Consider the following 13231-nt stretch of genomic DNA (forward strand, 5'->3'; position numbering starts at 1 on the left):
AGAGAGAGAGAGAGAGAGAGAGAGAGAGAGAGAGAGAGAGTCACAAATATTTTATTGAGAGTCAAAAATATTTTAATGTCAGGCCTCTGGCCCATAACATGTGTGATGACATGTTCTGTGCACACGGGAATGTTCACATTTTTGTAGCTTGCTTCCGCACATTCCTTGCTTTGTGAACGAAACTAGACAGCTTTAAATAAAACAGATTCATTAGTACTAGACATAAGTAAGCAGAATTTAAACATACATGGATTTCGAGAATACTTTGGCGGAATAAATTCATTTCTTATTTGATCATACTTGGGGTATATGAGTAAAAAGTGAAGTTCTGATTCTAATGTGTTCTTGCAAAAAGGGCACCATCTGTTTCTGTCCTGGCTGGGTTTATATTGTAAAAAAAAAAAAAAAAATGAATTAAGAGGTGGCATACCAATTCTAAATCTTGAAAATGTTTTGCGCTGTTGGACATTCTTAACAAGATACAAATATGGGCTGGTCGTTCGGGTATCTTTGAACTGAGAATAAACATAATAGAAATCATGGGACTGTAGCGAATCATGCCAACTTTGAGCATAACTCTATAAGCCTTTGCTTAAAATCCTTGACAAACATATAAATGTTACCAACGCACTGAGCTTTCCAAACCACCCCAAAGCCATATGTATATAAAATATTGCGATTTTTACACACACAGAGAGAGAGAGAGAGAGAGAGAGAGAGAGAGAGAGAGAGAGAGAGAGAGAGAGAGAGATGGGGGGGGGGGGGAGGGGGTAGACGTTCAAATGCAGTACAGTGTGGTGACTGATAACCTGCCCTACAAACTCTGTGAGTTGACAGCTCTTCACTGACGAGCATACCTATCAGCAGCAAACAAAGGGTTAAACCTCTCACATTCTTCTATGACAGAAAGGAATGTACTACTTCTGTGGCGAACTCATAAATAAAATACATACCTGTCACTTTGATTACAAGACTGTGTGCTCGACTGGATGATTTATATTATTCAATAATGATTCATGGAAGATAGATGACCTTCTGCTAACCTTACTGGTGCTGTGCTGAAATTGGTGTTAGCTGCTACACTGACGATGAACACGTTGTCGTTCTTTGAGCTATTGGTGTGCTATAGTTGTCATTGTGTACAAGGGTCAATAAGTCACCCGCCCCATATTCACTGGATGCACCCACCAACACATCCTTTCATAATCTCTCTGTCTGTCTGTCTGTTTGTCTGTCTGTCTGTCTGTCTCTCTCCCTCCTCTCTCTCCGTCCTCATTCTCTCTCTCTCTCTCTCCCTCCTCCACTCTACCTCTCTATTTCTCCTCCCTTTTATCTCTCCCTCCTTCCCCGTCTCTCTCCCTCCTCCACCCCCACTCTCTCTCTTTGCCTCAGTTGCATGCAGATCGACGGGGCCTTTTTCTTTCTTTCTTTCTTTCTTTCTTTTAATTTGTTTTATTATTATTATTATTAAAAAACAACAACAAAAAACCCCCTTCAGGTGCGTCTTTGTTCACCAACTTCCCTTGCCCCTCCCTCCTCTCCCCGCCTCTACCACCCTTCATTCCGCTTTTCTTTCTGTTTATCTTTCTTTCTTTCTGTCTTTCTTTTTGTCTGTTTTTCGTTTCCTTCTCTGTTTTCTTTTTCCCTTGCGGTCCCTTCATCATCATCATCATCATCATCATCATCATCATCATCATCATCATCATCTTCTTCTTCTTCTTCTTCATCATCATCATCATCTTCATCTTCTTCTTCTTCTTTTTTATGTATTTATCTATTATTTATTCACCTTTTTTTTCTTTTTTTCCCCTCAAGGCCTGACTAAGCGCGTTGGGTTACGCTGCTGGTCAGACATCTGCTTGGCAGATGTGGTGTAGCGTATATTAATTTGTCCGAACGCAGTGACGCCTCCTTGAGCTACTGAAACTGAAACTGAAACTCTTTCTTCTTATTTGCTTTAATCTCTTTTTTATATTGCCCTGTCGTTTCCTTTCTTTTCTGCTGTCACGATTGATGATACGTGCTCTGTGTGTCTGTCCCTAGGTCTTGACAATGAACAGGTGATATTGCTGTACGTGATGACATCTCCTTGCTATATTCTGTCAGCCCTTTCATGTCTTCTCCAACATTAATTTTGCACCAGGTGTACGCGTCTTCCCCATTCTTTAACTCGTTGCGCGCACCGGTTTCGTCAGGACTGCACTGAATCAGAGAGTGGCCAGATCGATTACCAGTTGCATGAACTGGCGTGGCAGCATGCTGGTTGTGTACAGGCTGTACAGTTAAACCAAGTCACACGTTTTGGAAGGTGTTGCGGCTCATGGGAACGAGTTGATTTTTATTGTTGGTTGTGTTGATGTTGTTTTCTTCTTCTTCTTCTTCTTCTTCTTCTTCTTCTTTTTCTCTTTGTCTTCTCCTTATTCTTGATTTATCATTACCATTGTTTTCTTTATTATTATTGTTAGTAGTAGTAGTAATAATAGTAGTCGTTGTAGTAGCACAGTTACTATTGTTATTGATGTTATGATGATGATAATGATTGTTGTTGTTGATGATGTTGATGGTGATGATGATATTGTTATTTTGCTGTTCTTTTCTCTTATCGTGCTACTGATTCGTTGATCTGATGGTTACAGCTTTGGCTTCAGCTGTCCAGTGGGGCCATCAACCACGGGCCGGGGCGTCATCATCATCCACGTCAAGAGTTACACTCAACTTTGTCTGACGCATAACCGGTGCCGGCACTCCACAGGAAGCTATCGCTGTTGTGTCGCCGGGAAGCCCCCCTCCGCCCCCCTTCCCCCAAACACACACAAATAAAAAGACTGTGCCCTGTTCCCGAGTCGCTTTGGTGGTGTTCAGGAATACTTGTGCTGACTCGACTCAGCGTACACAGGACTCCACTTACCAAGCCCTATCAAAGGTTCTTTTTTTATTTATTTTCTTATTTTCTCTCTCTTCTTCGTGCGATGGCACGTCTCGAGGATGTGGGCATGTTTTTCTCTTGTGTTTCCATGTACCCAAATAGGGTTTCTCGGATTAAAAATGATTTTGAACCTTTGAACCTTTGAACTTACCAAGCTCTATCTGGCGACAGTTATTGTTTGTGTCGCGGAGCCACCAGACTGAGTAAGCATTGCTTCAGGACTGGAGACCGCCAACGATAATCCTCCCGTGAACTTACCGATACAGATGGCCTTGTCAGGAACTTTTCAAATGCATGGAAATGGAGGAAGGAGACTTCACAGCGAGAACAAGGCATCAGAAAGGACACAGCTTTTGAATAGTTTTCCTCTGTATTTGCTGAAAGGACACACCTTTTGAATTGTATTCTTCTGTATTTGGTGATGAATGAGGAAGAGGATTGTTAGGTTTTGGACTATTTGATAAGGCTGTTTCTTTTCTACGATTTGTTTTCGTGATGGAGTCTCCCGTCGGTCCGACGGATGAGTAGGCAGGCAGGCTTATCTGTCGGTGTGTGTCCTCATATGGGAGAAGAGGCCGATTCTGAATGCGCAGCACTTCCCACAGGTGTTGCAAGGGAAAACGTCTCCAGAAGTTGAGCCCTGCTTCCTTCGCTCACGCTTCTCCTTAATGGCCAGTGTTCTCTTGTTTTCAAACGTCTTTATGCCACTAGAGCACAGCATCCTCCAGCGAGAGCGGTCAAGGGCATCAGTTTCCCAGGAAGCGATGTCTATGTCACAGGCTTTGAGGTTTGTCTTCAAGGTGTCCTTGAAGCGCTTGCGGGGTCTTCCAAGTTCACGGTGGCCTTCCTTCAGCTGGCCATACAAAAGCATCTTCGGGATCCTGCTGTCTGTCATGCGGACAACGTGATCAGCAGGCCGCTCCTCTCTAGGACCTGGAGGTTGGAGACCCTGCTTTGCCACTTTATGCCTAGGATCTTTCGTAGGCATCTCTGGTGAAACTGTTCAAGTTGTTAAATGTGATGGCGATACGTCGGCCATGTTTCACAGCAGTACAACAAGGTGGTCAGCACAACAGCTCTGTAGGTTTTCATCTTGGTGCTGACCCTGATGTTTTTGTTGTTCCACAGCCTGTTGTTGAGTCTGCCAAAGGCGGAGCTGGCCTTGACGATGCGCAGCGTCACTTCTGCATCAAGGGCTCCATTGCTGCATAGGGTGCTGCCCAGGTAGCAAAACTTGTCGACTGACTTGATCTCTGTGTCATTGATCTTGATTGCAGGTAGGGGGGACGCACTGGCGTTCTGTGAGCTAGCTGGTTGGTACATGGACTCAGTCTTGCTGAGGCTGATGGTGAGTCCAAAGCGTTTACAGGAGGTTGAGAATTCCAATAATGAAGGCATCATCCAGGCCCGAAAAGTAGAGGCGCCTGCAGATCCGGGTGAGGAAGACAGAGCAACACTCCCGAAGACGCTATCCGTGAAGTTGATGACCTTTAATTATGTGATCCCAGTCTTCCCATTTGAGACCATGGCACATTCAACACTGGGTAGAAGCTGCCCACGTGCCTTAAAATTTCACTCCTGATGGGGTTCGAACCCGCATACTCACAGTTGTCAGTGTACGACGCGAACCATCTTGCTACAGTGGTTGGTTTATTGTCAGTAGTTCCTTCTTTCTATGTGACAGTGTGACTTTGTTTCTTCTTCTTCTTTTGTCCGAAACCCTGTGAGCTTGATCCTGTCCCGTCATCTTTGTTGGTTGAATGTATTGATGTTCTACTGCCACATACTACTCATGTCATCAATTTTTCCTTATTGTCTGATTGTTTTCCTTAAAGCTTCAAATCTGGTGTTGTCCGTCCACTCATCAAGAAACCATCTTTGGATAATATTTGTTTGAAAAATTATCGGCCTGTTTCAAATCTATCATTATTATTTTCAAACTTGCTATAAAATATTTTATTGTATCAGCGTATGATTCATTTGGAACAAAGTCGTTTACATAATTCTCACCAGTCAGCTTTTTGACGTGGTCATAGCTGCAAACTGGCCCTTCTTAGAACAGTCAATAATTTGTTTTCTGGATTTCATGATGATAAGATATCTATTGTCGCTCTTTTAGACTTGTCACCAGCCTTTGACACCATCGACCACTCTCTTTTGAACAGTATTAAGACTTTCTTTGGTATTCGTAACACTGCACTAGCATGGATCACGTCCTACCTGTCAGATCGTACACAGAAAGTGTGTGTAAATAGTAGATAATCTGGTGTATCTGCCTTGAGATCTGGTGTCCCACAGGGTTCTGTCCTAGGTCCCGTTTCGTTCGTGCTGTATGCGGCTCCTGTGTCAGATGTTATCGGTTATCAAGCGACGTTGCGCTCTGATAGCTTTGCTGATGACACTCAACTTTATCAGTCGCCTCCACGGCTGAAAGTCAGTGACCTGAGGATTTGATGCGGCAATTTTTTTTCTTAACATTCGCGATATTTAACCCGGTGTATCGTCCCAAATCGCCCCCCTCTCCCGTAGGTCCCCCTGCGGGCTTGTCAGTGTCCCAAATTGTCGTCTGGGCCGGTTAGGAAACAGGTGTCTGACTTAGGCGCTCTAAGAAGTCACTCTTTTCTCAAGTTATCTTTACTACAGAGTATATAAACGGAGAATACGGACTGAAGAGCTTTTCTGTTTCCTGATATATTGAATTCACATTCTGTTCAGATTAATCCGCGCAATGTGAAGAAAAATATGGCGTCGAGTCGTGTTTTAAAACGGGTTTTCTAAAGCATACAGTTCGACGCATTTTGGATTAAATAAAAATCCAAACCTTTTGGGAAAACGGATCGACGCGCGAGTCCGACCAACGGAAAACGAACCAATCACACATACTTGTATTCCTTGATTTTCACAACGGATTTACACGGATCTTAGGATCGACCCCTGGGGCTTTCAGATTTACATATTTCCGTAAATTTACAGAAAAAAATATAATCTCTGGAGGTATGGGGACAGGGCAGTGTGTTGTTCTGGGCTGGCCTTAATTGACCCATCCTCCCACCTCTCCCTCTCCCGTCCGCCATAAATATATGGATGCAAAGGCCGAGTAGTTCTGCTGTAACAGCCTGTATTGAAGCTTCCAGTAATATATGGAGAAAGGGAATGAATGAAATAATAATTGGATAAGTAAATACGCAGAAACTGAGGAGGTGAATATATAGGTCATCTCTATGTTCCCCCCAGCTCTATGTTCCCTAGAATTCAAATTTTGTTGGTCTTTGTTCCACCAGGTCAATGTTCCTTCAGGTTAATGTTCCCCCAGGTCTATAGCTATGGCCACACTGACCACTATTGACCATGACCCCAAAGTGTTCAGATTCAGTTATTTTTCACGCCTTGCATTGTGATGTCTTGATGGGTCTTTATGACAACTGTCTGACCACTGTTCACAGCTGCTGACCACTATGTTCACATTGCACTACTTTGTGATGGTTATGCAATTCTTGGCAGAATCTGACCATTAGCTGACCATTACCTTCTGCTGATCATTGTTGACCATTGCTGACCACACACCTCGCAAAAGTGCTCAGATTACGTTGTTGTTGTTTTGTTTTATTTTTGCACGTTTGCGTTTTATCATAATGAGCACGTTTGCATTTAATTATAATGCCTTGATAGTTTTTGTTGTTGTTGTTGTTGATTTTTACAGCTAACTGACCACTGTTGACCACAACTGACCAGTAACTGTTCAGAGTGTATTATTTTTTGACGGTTATTGAGTATCAGGACTTCTTGATAAAATTGACATAACTCACCACTATTTCAAACTTACTGGAATATAGAACTGGGGGATTATAGATATGCGCAACATAGACATTCTTCTCCCGAATGAAGCTGGTTGGCGTGCGGAGAGTCAAGGGCAGCGCAATGATGGGTGTGTGGGGGGGAGTGAGGGAGTGAGGTGAAAGAGGATAAAGAGACAACTAAACCATGGAGGGTGCGGGCGAATGATGGGATGGAAGGCTGGTGGCTAGGAACATTTGGAGGGGGGAACATGAAGCGGAGTGGGTGGGGCTGTCTTTACAGTTTCAAGGGAACAATATTCACAGAAACGAGCATTTGAAGATATATATATATATATATATATATATATATATATATATATATATATATATATATATATATATATATATATATATATATAACTTTTTTAAAAGCTTCTAGGCATTCTTTGAAACAAACAAGACAAAATGCATTTCCCTTGTGGAAAAACAACAACCAAAAACAAAAACAAAACAAAAAAAACAAAAAACAAAACAAAAAAAACACACAAAAAAACAAAAACAACAACAACAACAACAACACACACACACACACACACACACACACACACACACACAAACCCGACACAAACAACAACAACAACAACAACAACAACACACACACACACACACACACACACACACACACACACACACACACACACACATATATATATATATATATATATATATATATATATATATATATATATATATATATATATATATATATATGTGTGTGTGTGTGTGTGTGTGTGTGTGTATGTGTACGTGTGTGTGTGTGTGTATACGTGTGTGTGTGATATTTGTGTATATACACACATACATGAAAAAAAACACACAAACACACCACACACACACACGTTCGCATACACGCACACACACATACACGCACGTTCGCACACACGCACACATACATAGACACATTCACTAGCTCTCACAACACACACACACACACACACACACACACACACACACACACGTCATTTCATTACCCAGCAATCGTGTCGCTGTCGTGGTCTTTTCCACATGTCCGCATGGGTGGAACGGTGGTCTAGTGGTACTTGGATGAATAGAATAGAATGGAATAGGATAGAATAGAATACAATAGAATAGAATACTTTTTATTGTCATAAAACCTTAAAGTTTATAAGACACAATGAAACATAAACATGAGCATATTAAGAAGAGAAACATTCATGAACAAATTTCGCCAGCCTTGGCTGTATTTCTGTTAGAAGGATCAATTCACTAGGCTTTGCATTTGGACGACATATATCGATTAGGAATCTGTGTCTGTAAGTATTGTACTTTACACAATTGTCTAAAAGGTGAATCTCATCTGCTAAACTGTTACAAGTATCACACAGTCTTTGTTCTTTCGGTGTATTTTTATATCTTCCCTGTTCGATTTGTAAGTCTTGGGCGCTGATTCGTAAATGGTCAGTGCTTTCCTGTGTTGTGTATTTGCTGTATTCTTTAAATACGGTTCAATTTTATAATTTGTCACAGCGTTCTTGTAAAATGCTAATTTAGATGAACTGTCATGTTTCTGTTTCCAAAATTTTATATATTCATTTTCAAGCTTCTTGGATACAGCATGCTTTAATCTTTTAACACTAAAAGTGAACTGATTTTTCCAAACATGATCTAATCCAGTGCTAGTTGATACATTTCTTATGAAAAGTACCCACTGAACATTTTCATTTGTTTGACGATACATGCAGTTATATGTTGTGTATACAAGTGAATTTTGAGGAAGCTCTGATATGTATATCCAATAGCCAATAACTTGACATATTATTTTTAGGCTAATAGGAAATCTTCCTAATTCTCCTAAAACGGGGAGAACCATTGCTCTTTTATGTACACCAAGTAACTGCTTACAAAACTTGACATGAAGTCTTTCATGAGGAAATTTGTTGAAAAGACAATTACTGAATAATTCGAATAAATTAAACGATACATTTCCTGTAACATCATATGGGAACCAAACTTCTGCTCCATATGTTGAAATAGGCGTTATCAAAGTATCATATAACTGACACATGATATCTATATTCATATTTGTATTACGAAATGTTCTGAGTAGCACATGTAGAGCCTTATTTGCTTGATTTTTAAGATGACCTTGTGCTCGACTTAAGTTGCCATTTCTATGTGGATGTGTGTCCAAAGGTTCGAGTCGTATATCAAGACCTGGAGTTTCACTCCCAATTCTTCCACCATACATTAACCTTGAGTGCTAGTGTTTCGAATAAGACGATACACCGAAGTCCTGTGTGCGTGGCATGCACTTTGCGCACGCAAAAGAACCCGCGGCAACAAAAAGGGTCGTTCCTCAGCAAATCCAATATGGTAGTTAAAAAAAAAAAAAAAAAAAAGGAAAGAGAATACACTTGCAAGCAGAACAAAGGCATTGACTCTGTACTGTAGCGACTCACTGCCGACGAAGAGAGTGACCCGAATTTCACACAGTGCCATCTGTTGTGACAAAAAGATAATAATATAATACATACAACATAATACAATATATACAGACTACCTGTATATGCATGATGAAATCAGGCTAAGAATGAACTGAACCCACATTTCACAATGTACGGTGCATTTGAATCGGCGCATGCGCGACCTCCATGTTTACTTTTCTTCTTTGCAGACTTCTTCCATTAAAAATTCAATAAGAATAACAATAACCGCATCACATTTGAAACCCACCTGTCAGCTTGACATCGATATTCACATACTATTAATTTCCTCCAGTTCAAACAGAGATGACGTATGTAAACCTCAGCTATCGATTCAAAGCACGATTATCAGCAAAAGAAAGGAGAGATTAGGTAGCAGTACACCGGACGTCAAATAACAACAGCTGGCCTTGTGATTGGCTGGACGTTTTTTGCTGTGTAGTGATAGTGGTGGTGATGAAGTGTTGGGTGATAATGTGGGAGTGGTTTGTATTACTGGTTGTTTGTCTTACTAGTGTTTGTGTGTGATGGTGATGGTGCTGGTGGTGGTTGAAGTGGTGGTGGTGGTAAGGTGATCGGGTGATGATGGAGGAGGTGGGGCTGGGGGTGAACCGGCTGTTTGTATAGCTGGTGTGTGTGATGATGGTGGTGGAGGCTGTGGAGCGTTGTGTGCCTGGGTGTGTAAGTTCATGTTCTGTGTGTGTGTGTGTGTGTGTGTGTGGTGTGTGTGTATACGTGTGTGTGTGCGTGTGTGCGTGTGTGTGTGTGTGTAATAATAATAATAATAATAATAATAATAATTATTATTATTATTATTATTATGTAGCACTGAATCTTGTGCAGACAAATAAAGCGCTTTCGCACCAGTCATTCACACACATGCATAACATTAAAAAATGGAGAAACTGAAGACAAGGAAGACGCAGGGAATGCATGAATGCATATATATATGTGCGTGTGTGTGTGTGTGTGTGTGTGTGTGTTGTTCAAGTGTTACTGGACAAAGTCTTACTGAAGAAACCAGCTACTCGTTCACTTCGAGCATATATGCAAGAAATGCAGTGCGGCTTTCGAAAAGGTCGTGACCATAGCAGTGCTTCAGCTTGAGGGGAAAATGTCGGGAGCAATACAGTGAATTATAAACAACTTTCGTTGATCTCTTCAACAGTATCAGGTGTGCAGGCACGAGGAGGATATAAATATCATAGTTTTTCTGTTCAAAGATTCTTTCACTCTTTCACAAGACTCGCCCCCTCGAACATTGCAACTTTCACCGAACCATGACCTAAGTTCTGAACAACTAGAACTGATGAATTTAGTTTCCCAATACGTCGTTAAACGTCACTTCACTATTCCTTCCTACTTCTTCTTCGTTCGTGGGCTGCAACTCCCGCGTTCACTCGTATGTACACGAGTGGGCTTTTACGTTTATAAACGTTTTTACCCCACCATGTCGTCAACCGTACTCCGTTTTCGGGGGTGTGCATGCTGGGTATGTTCTTGTTTCCATAACCCACCGAATGCTGACATGGATTGCAGGATCTTTAACGTGCGTATTCTTCTGCTCGCGTATACACACGAAGGGGGTTCAGGCACTAGCAGGTCTGCACATATCTTGACCTGGGAGATCGGAAAAATCTCCATCCACCAGGCGCCATTACCGAGATTCGAACTTGGGACCCTCAGATTGAAAGTCCAACGCTTTAACCACTCGGCTGTAGAGCCAAATGATGATTAGCCGATTTCACAACGGCAAGGGTCGTGTCCGTGACGACGGTGAAGCTTCAGAAAGCCTTTCCAGTCACACAGGGCTGTGTGCTGTCACCCACCTTTTTGCAGCATGATCTTCTGCCGCAACACTCTCTACTGCCCTCCGGGATACTTACTGATGGAGGAATCGCTCTGTTGTTTACAGAATGGACAGTCAAGAAGCTGCATCAGTCTAAGAACACTGCAAGACTATTCAGAAAGTTAAGGAAAACTACAATGCATTTTGCACCATTAGAACATGTGGCGGTATTAGAATATCTGATTCTGTCTTAATTCATCTACGGTTTTTGCTTCCAAATCCCCCTGAATATTCTGTAGATAATTGTCAGAATGTGTTATGTTTTCGCATACAATGATAAAAGAGAAGATAAGTAGTAAGACAGCAACTCAAAGCGTTGAAAGAAGGAAGTTTAAAGATACCAAATATGAAAAAGTGCATTGAAACACTAAAACCAACTTGTTTAAGAAAGTTCAAACTGCAGAATACGGATAGAAGAATAAAAAGCAAATGAAAGGATCCCATTTTTCAATAACATAGAAAAATATGGACCTGTTCATGCATTGAGCAAAGGTAACAATTACTTTTTTGGAAATATACTTTTACGGCACACACGGCTGTGTTGTCAGTGTACACCCGAAACAGATATAGATCTGCAGTCATAACCATTTTTCTTTAATGATAAATCCGGGACTAGAAACAACACGATAGATTTTCTGACTAACAAACGGACGTTCTCCACCCAAATCGAATTTATTAGAATATATGAAAAAGAATGTCTTTCGCTATCTACATTCGCCCAAGCGATATTCGAGATAACATAATCATTATTAAAAAGGAGGCGAGTGAATACACTAATCTGTATTCAGATAATGGCTTGTACATAAGCCTCATCATCTACTATAAAATATCTACGAATAATTAAAAAATAATAATAAAAAAGAAAGAAAAATCAAACTTTTAGACCAGAAATTTTCTCTTCACGTTAACTTACGTTATACAAGCTCATTTGAAAAAAAAAAAAAAAAAAAAAAAAAAAAAAAAGAGGCCAACTTCCTTAACTTCCGCCATGAGGGGAACAGCACCTACATTGAGCATGGTGACTTTAGATACCTGTATTTTCCTGCAATCGAGCTATATGATTGTCAAGACACAATCGATTAATCGATTTTGCTGCAATGTTAGTATACAGGCGTAAATTGTGTATGATAATAGTAATCGAATTTTTACAGAATAGAATATATTTCTTTTTTTTTTAACTGGCTCAGTATAAAAAAAATGTCCCATAACTCAGCTACTGCTATTCTTTTTTTTATTTTTATCATGGCATACAAAATACGGTTAGCGTCCGTGTCTCTCTCAGTTTCTCTGTTTCTGTCTGTCTGTCTGTCTGCCTCTCTCTCTGTGTCTCTGTCTCTCTCGCTGAGGGGCGGGGTGAGGGGATGCGCTTCTGTGTGTGTGTGTGTGTGTGTGTGTGTGTGTGTGTGTGTGAGTGAATGTGTGTGTGTGTGTGTGTGTGTGTGTGTGTGTGTGTGTGTGTGTGTGTGTACGGATTGTGGGAGCTATGTTCGAGTTGAGCTACAAAGATGTATTCCTATGTCTTGTTGTTTGTGAGATCCACGTTGTGTGTGTGTGTGTGTGTGTGTGTGTGTGTGTGTGTGTGTGTGTATTTGTGAGTAAATATATATATATATATATATATATATATATATATAGTAAATATATATATATATATATATATATATATATATATATATGTATCTCTCTCTCTCTCTCTCTCTCTGTGTGTGTGTGTGTGTGTGTGTGTGTGTGTGTGTGTGTGTGAAGAGAATGCCGACAGATGAGAAGAAAGAGACACAACCCAATTGCTTCCTCTGTCACACGCAATCGACGCAGGGAAAACGTACAAAAATGTCAGCTTCAAACAATTTATTTACACATACAAATGAATCATTTGTCCTAAAGCACTTCAAGTCTCGAGTTCCATTTTTCCTTCATATTTCTTTCTTCCTTCTTCTTCTTCTTGTTTTTCTTCCTTCTCCTCCTCCTCTGAATCTTCTACAAAGTGACTTCGTCTCTTCCACTAGCCAATTGTCGACGACGTTTTGTGTCTTCATTTGTCAGCTCACGAATATTACACATTCAGATATTTTATTCCCATCCGCCACTTTATTATATATGTCAACATCCACTTTCACGCATGCGCTCTCCCATGCGCAAACACACACACACAACACACAGACACACACACAACACA

At 40.8% G+C, this 13231-nt stretch overlaps 1 protein-coding gene across 1 annotated transcript in view; it reads right to left on the reverse strand.

Annotated features, from left to right (window-relative positions):
- Nucleotides 1-7792, reverse strand: part of LOC143293672 (uncharacterized) — a 19063-nt gene extending 11271 nt beyond the window's left edge. Inside the window, exon 1 of the mRNA XM_076604819.1 lies at nt 7734-7792. Coding sequence (XP_076460934.1) covers nt 7734-7777 — 44 coding nt within the window. The 5' untranslated portion in view covers nt 7778-7792. The remainder of the gene's footprint in view (nt 1-7733) is intronic.
- Between the last annotated feature and the right edge of the window lie 5439 nt (nt 7793-13231).

The sequence above is a fragment of the Babylonia areolata genome, chromosome 1 (genome assembly GCF_041734735.1).
Source record: "Babylonia areolata isolate BAREFJ2019XMU chromosome 1, ASM4173473v1, whole genome shotgun sequence".
NCBI classification, from domain to species: Eukaryota; Metazoa; Mollusca; class Gastropoda; order Neogastropoda; family Buccinidae; genus Babylonia; species Babylonia areolata.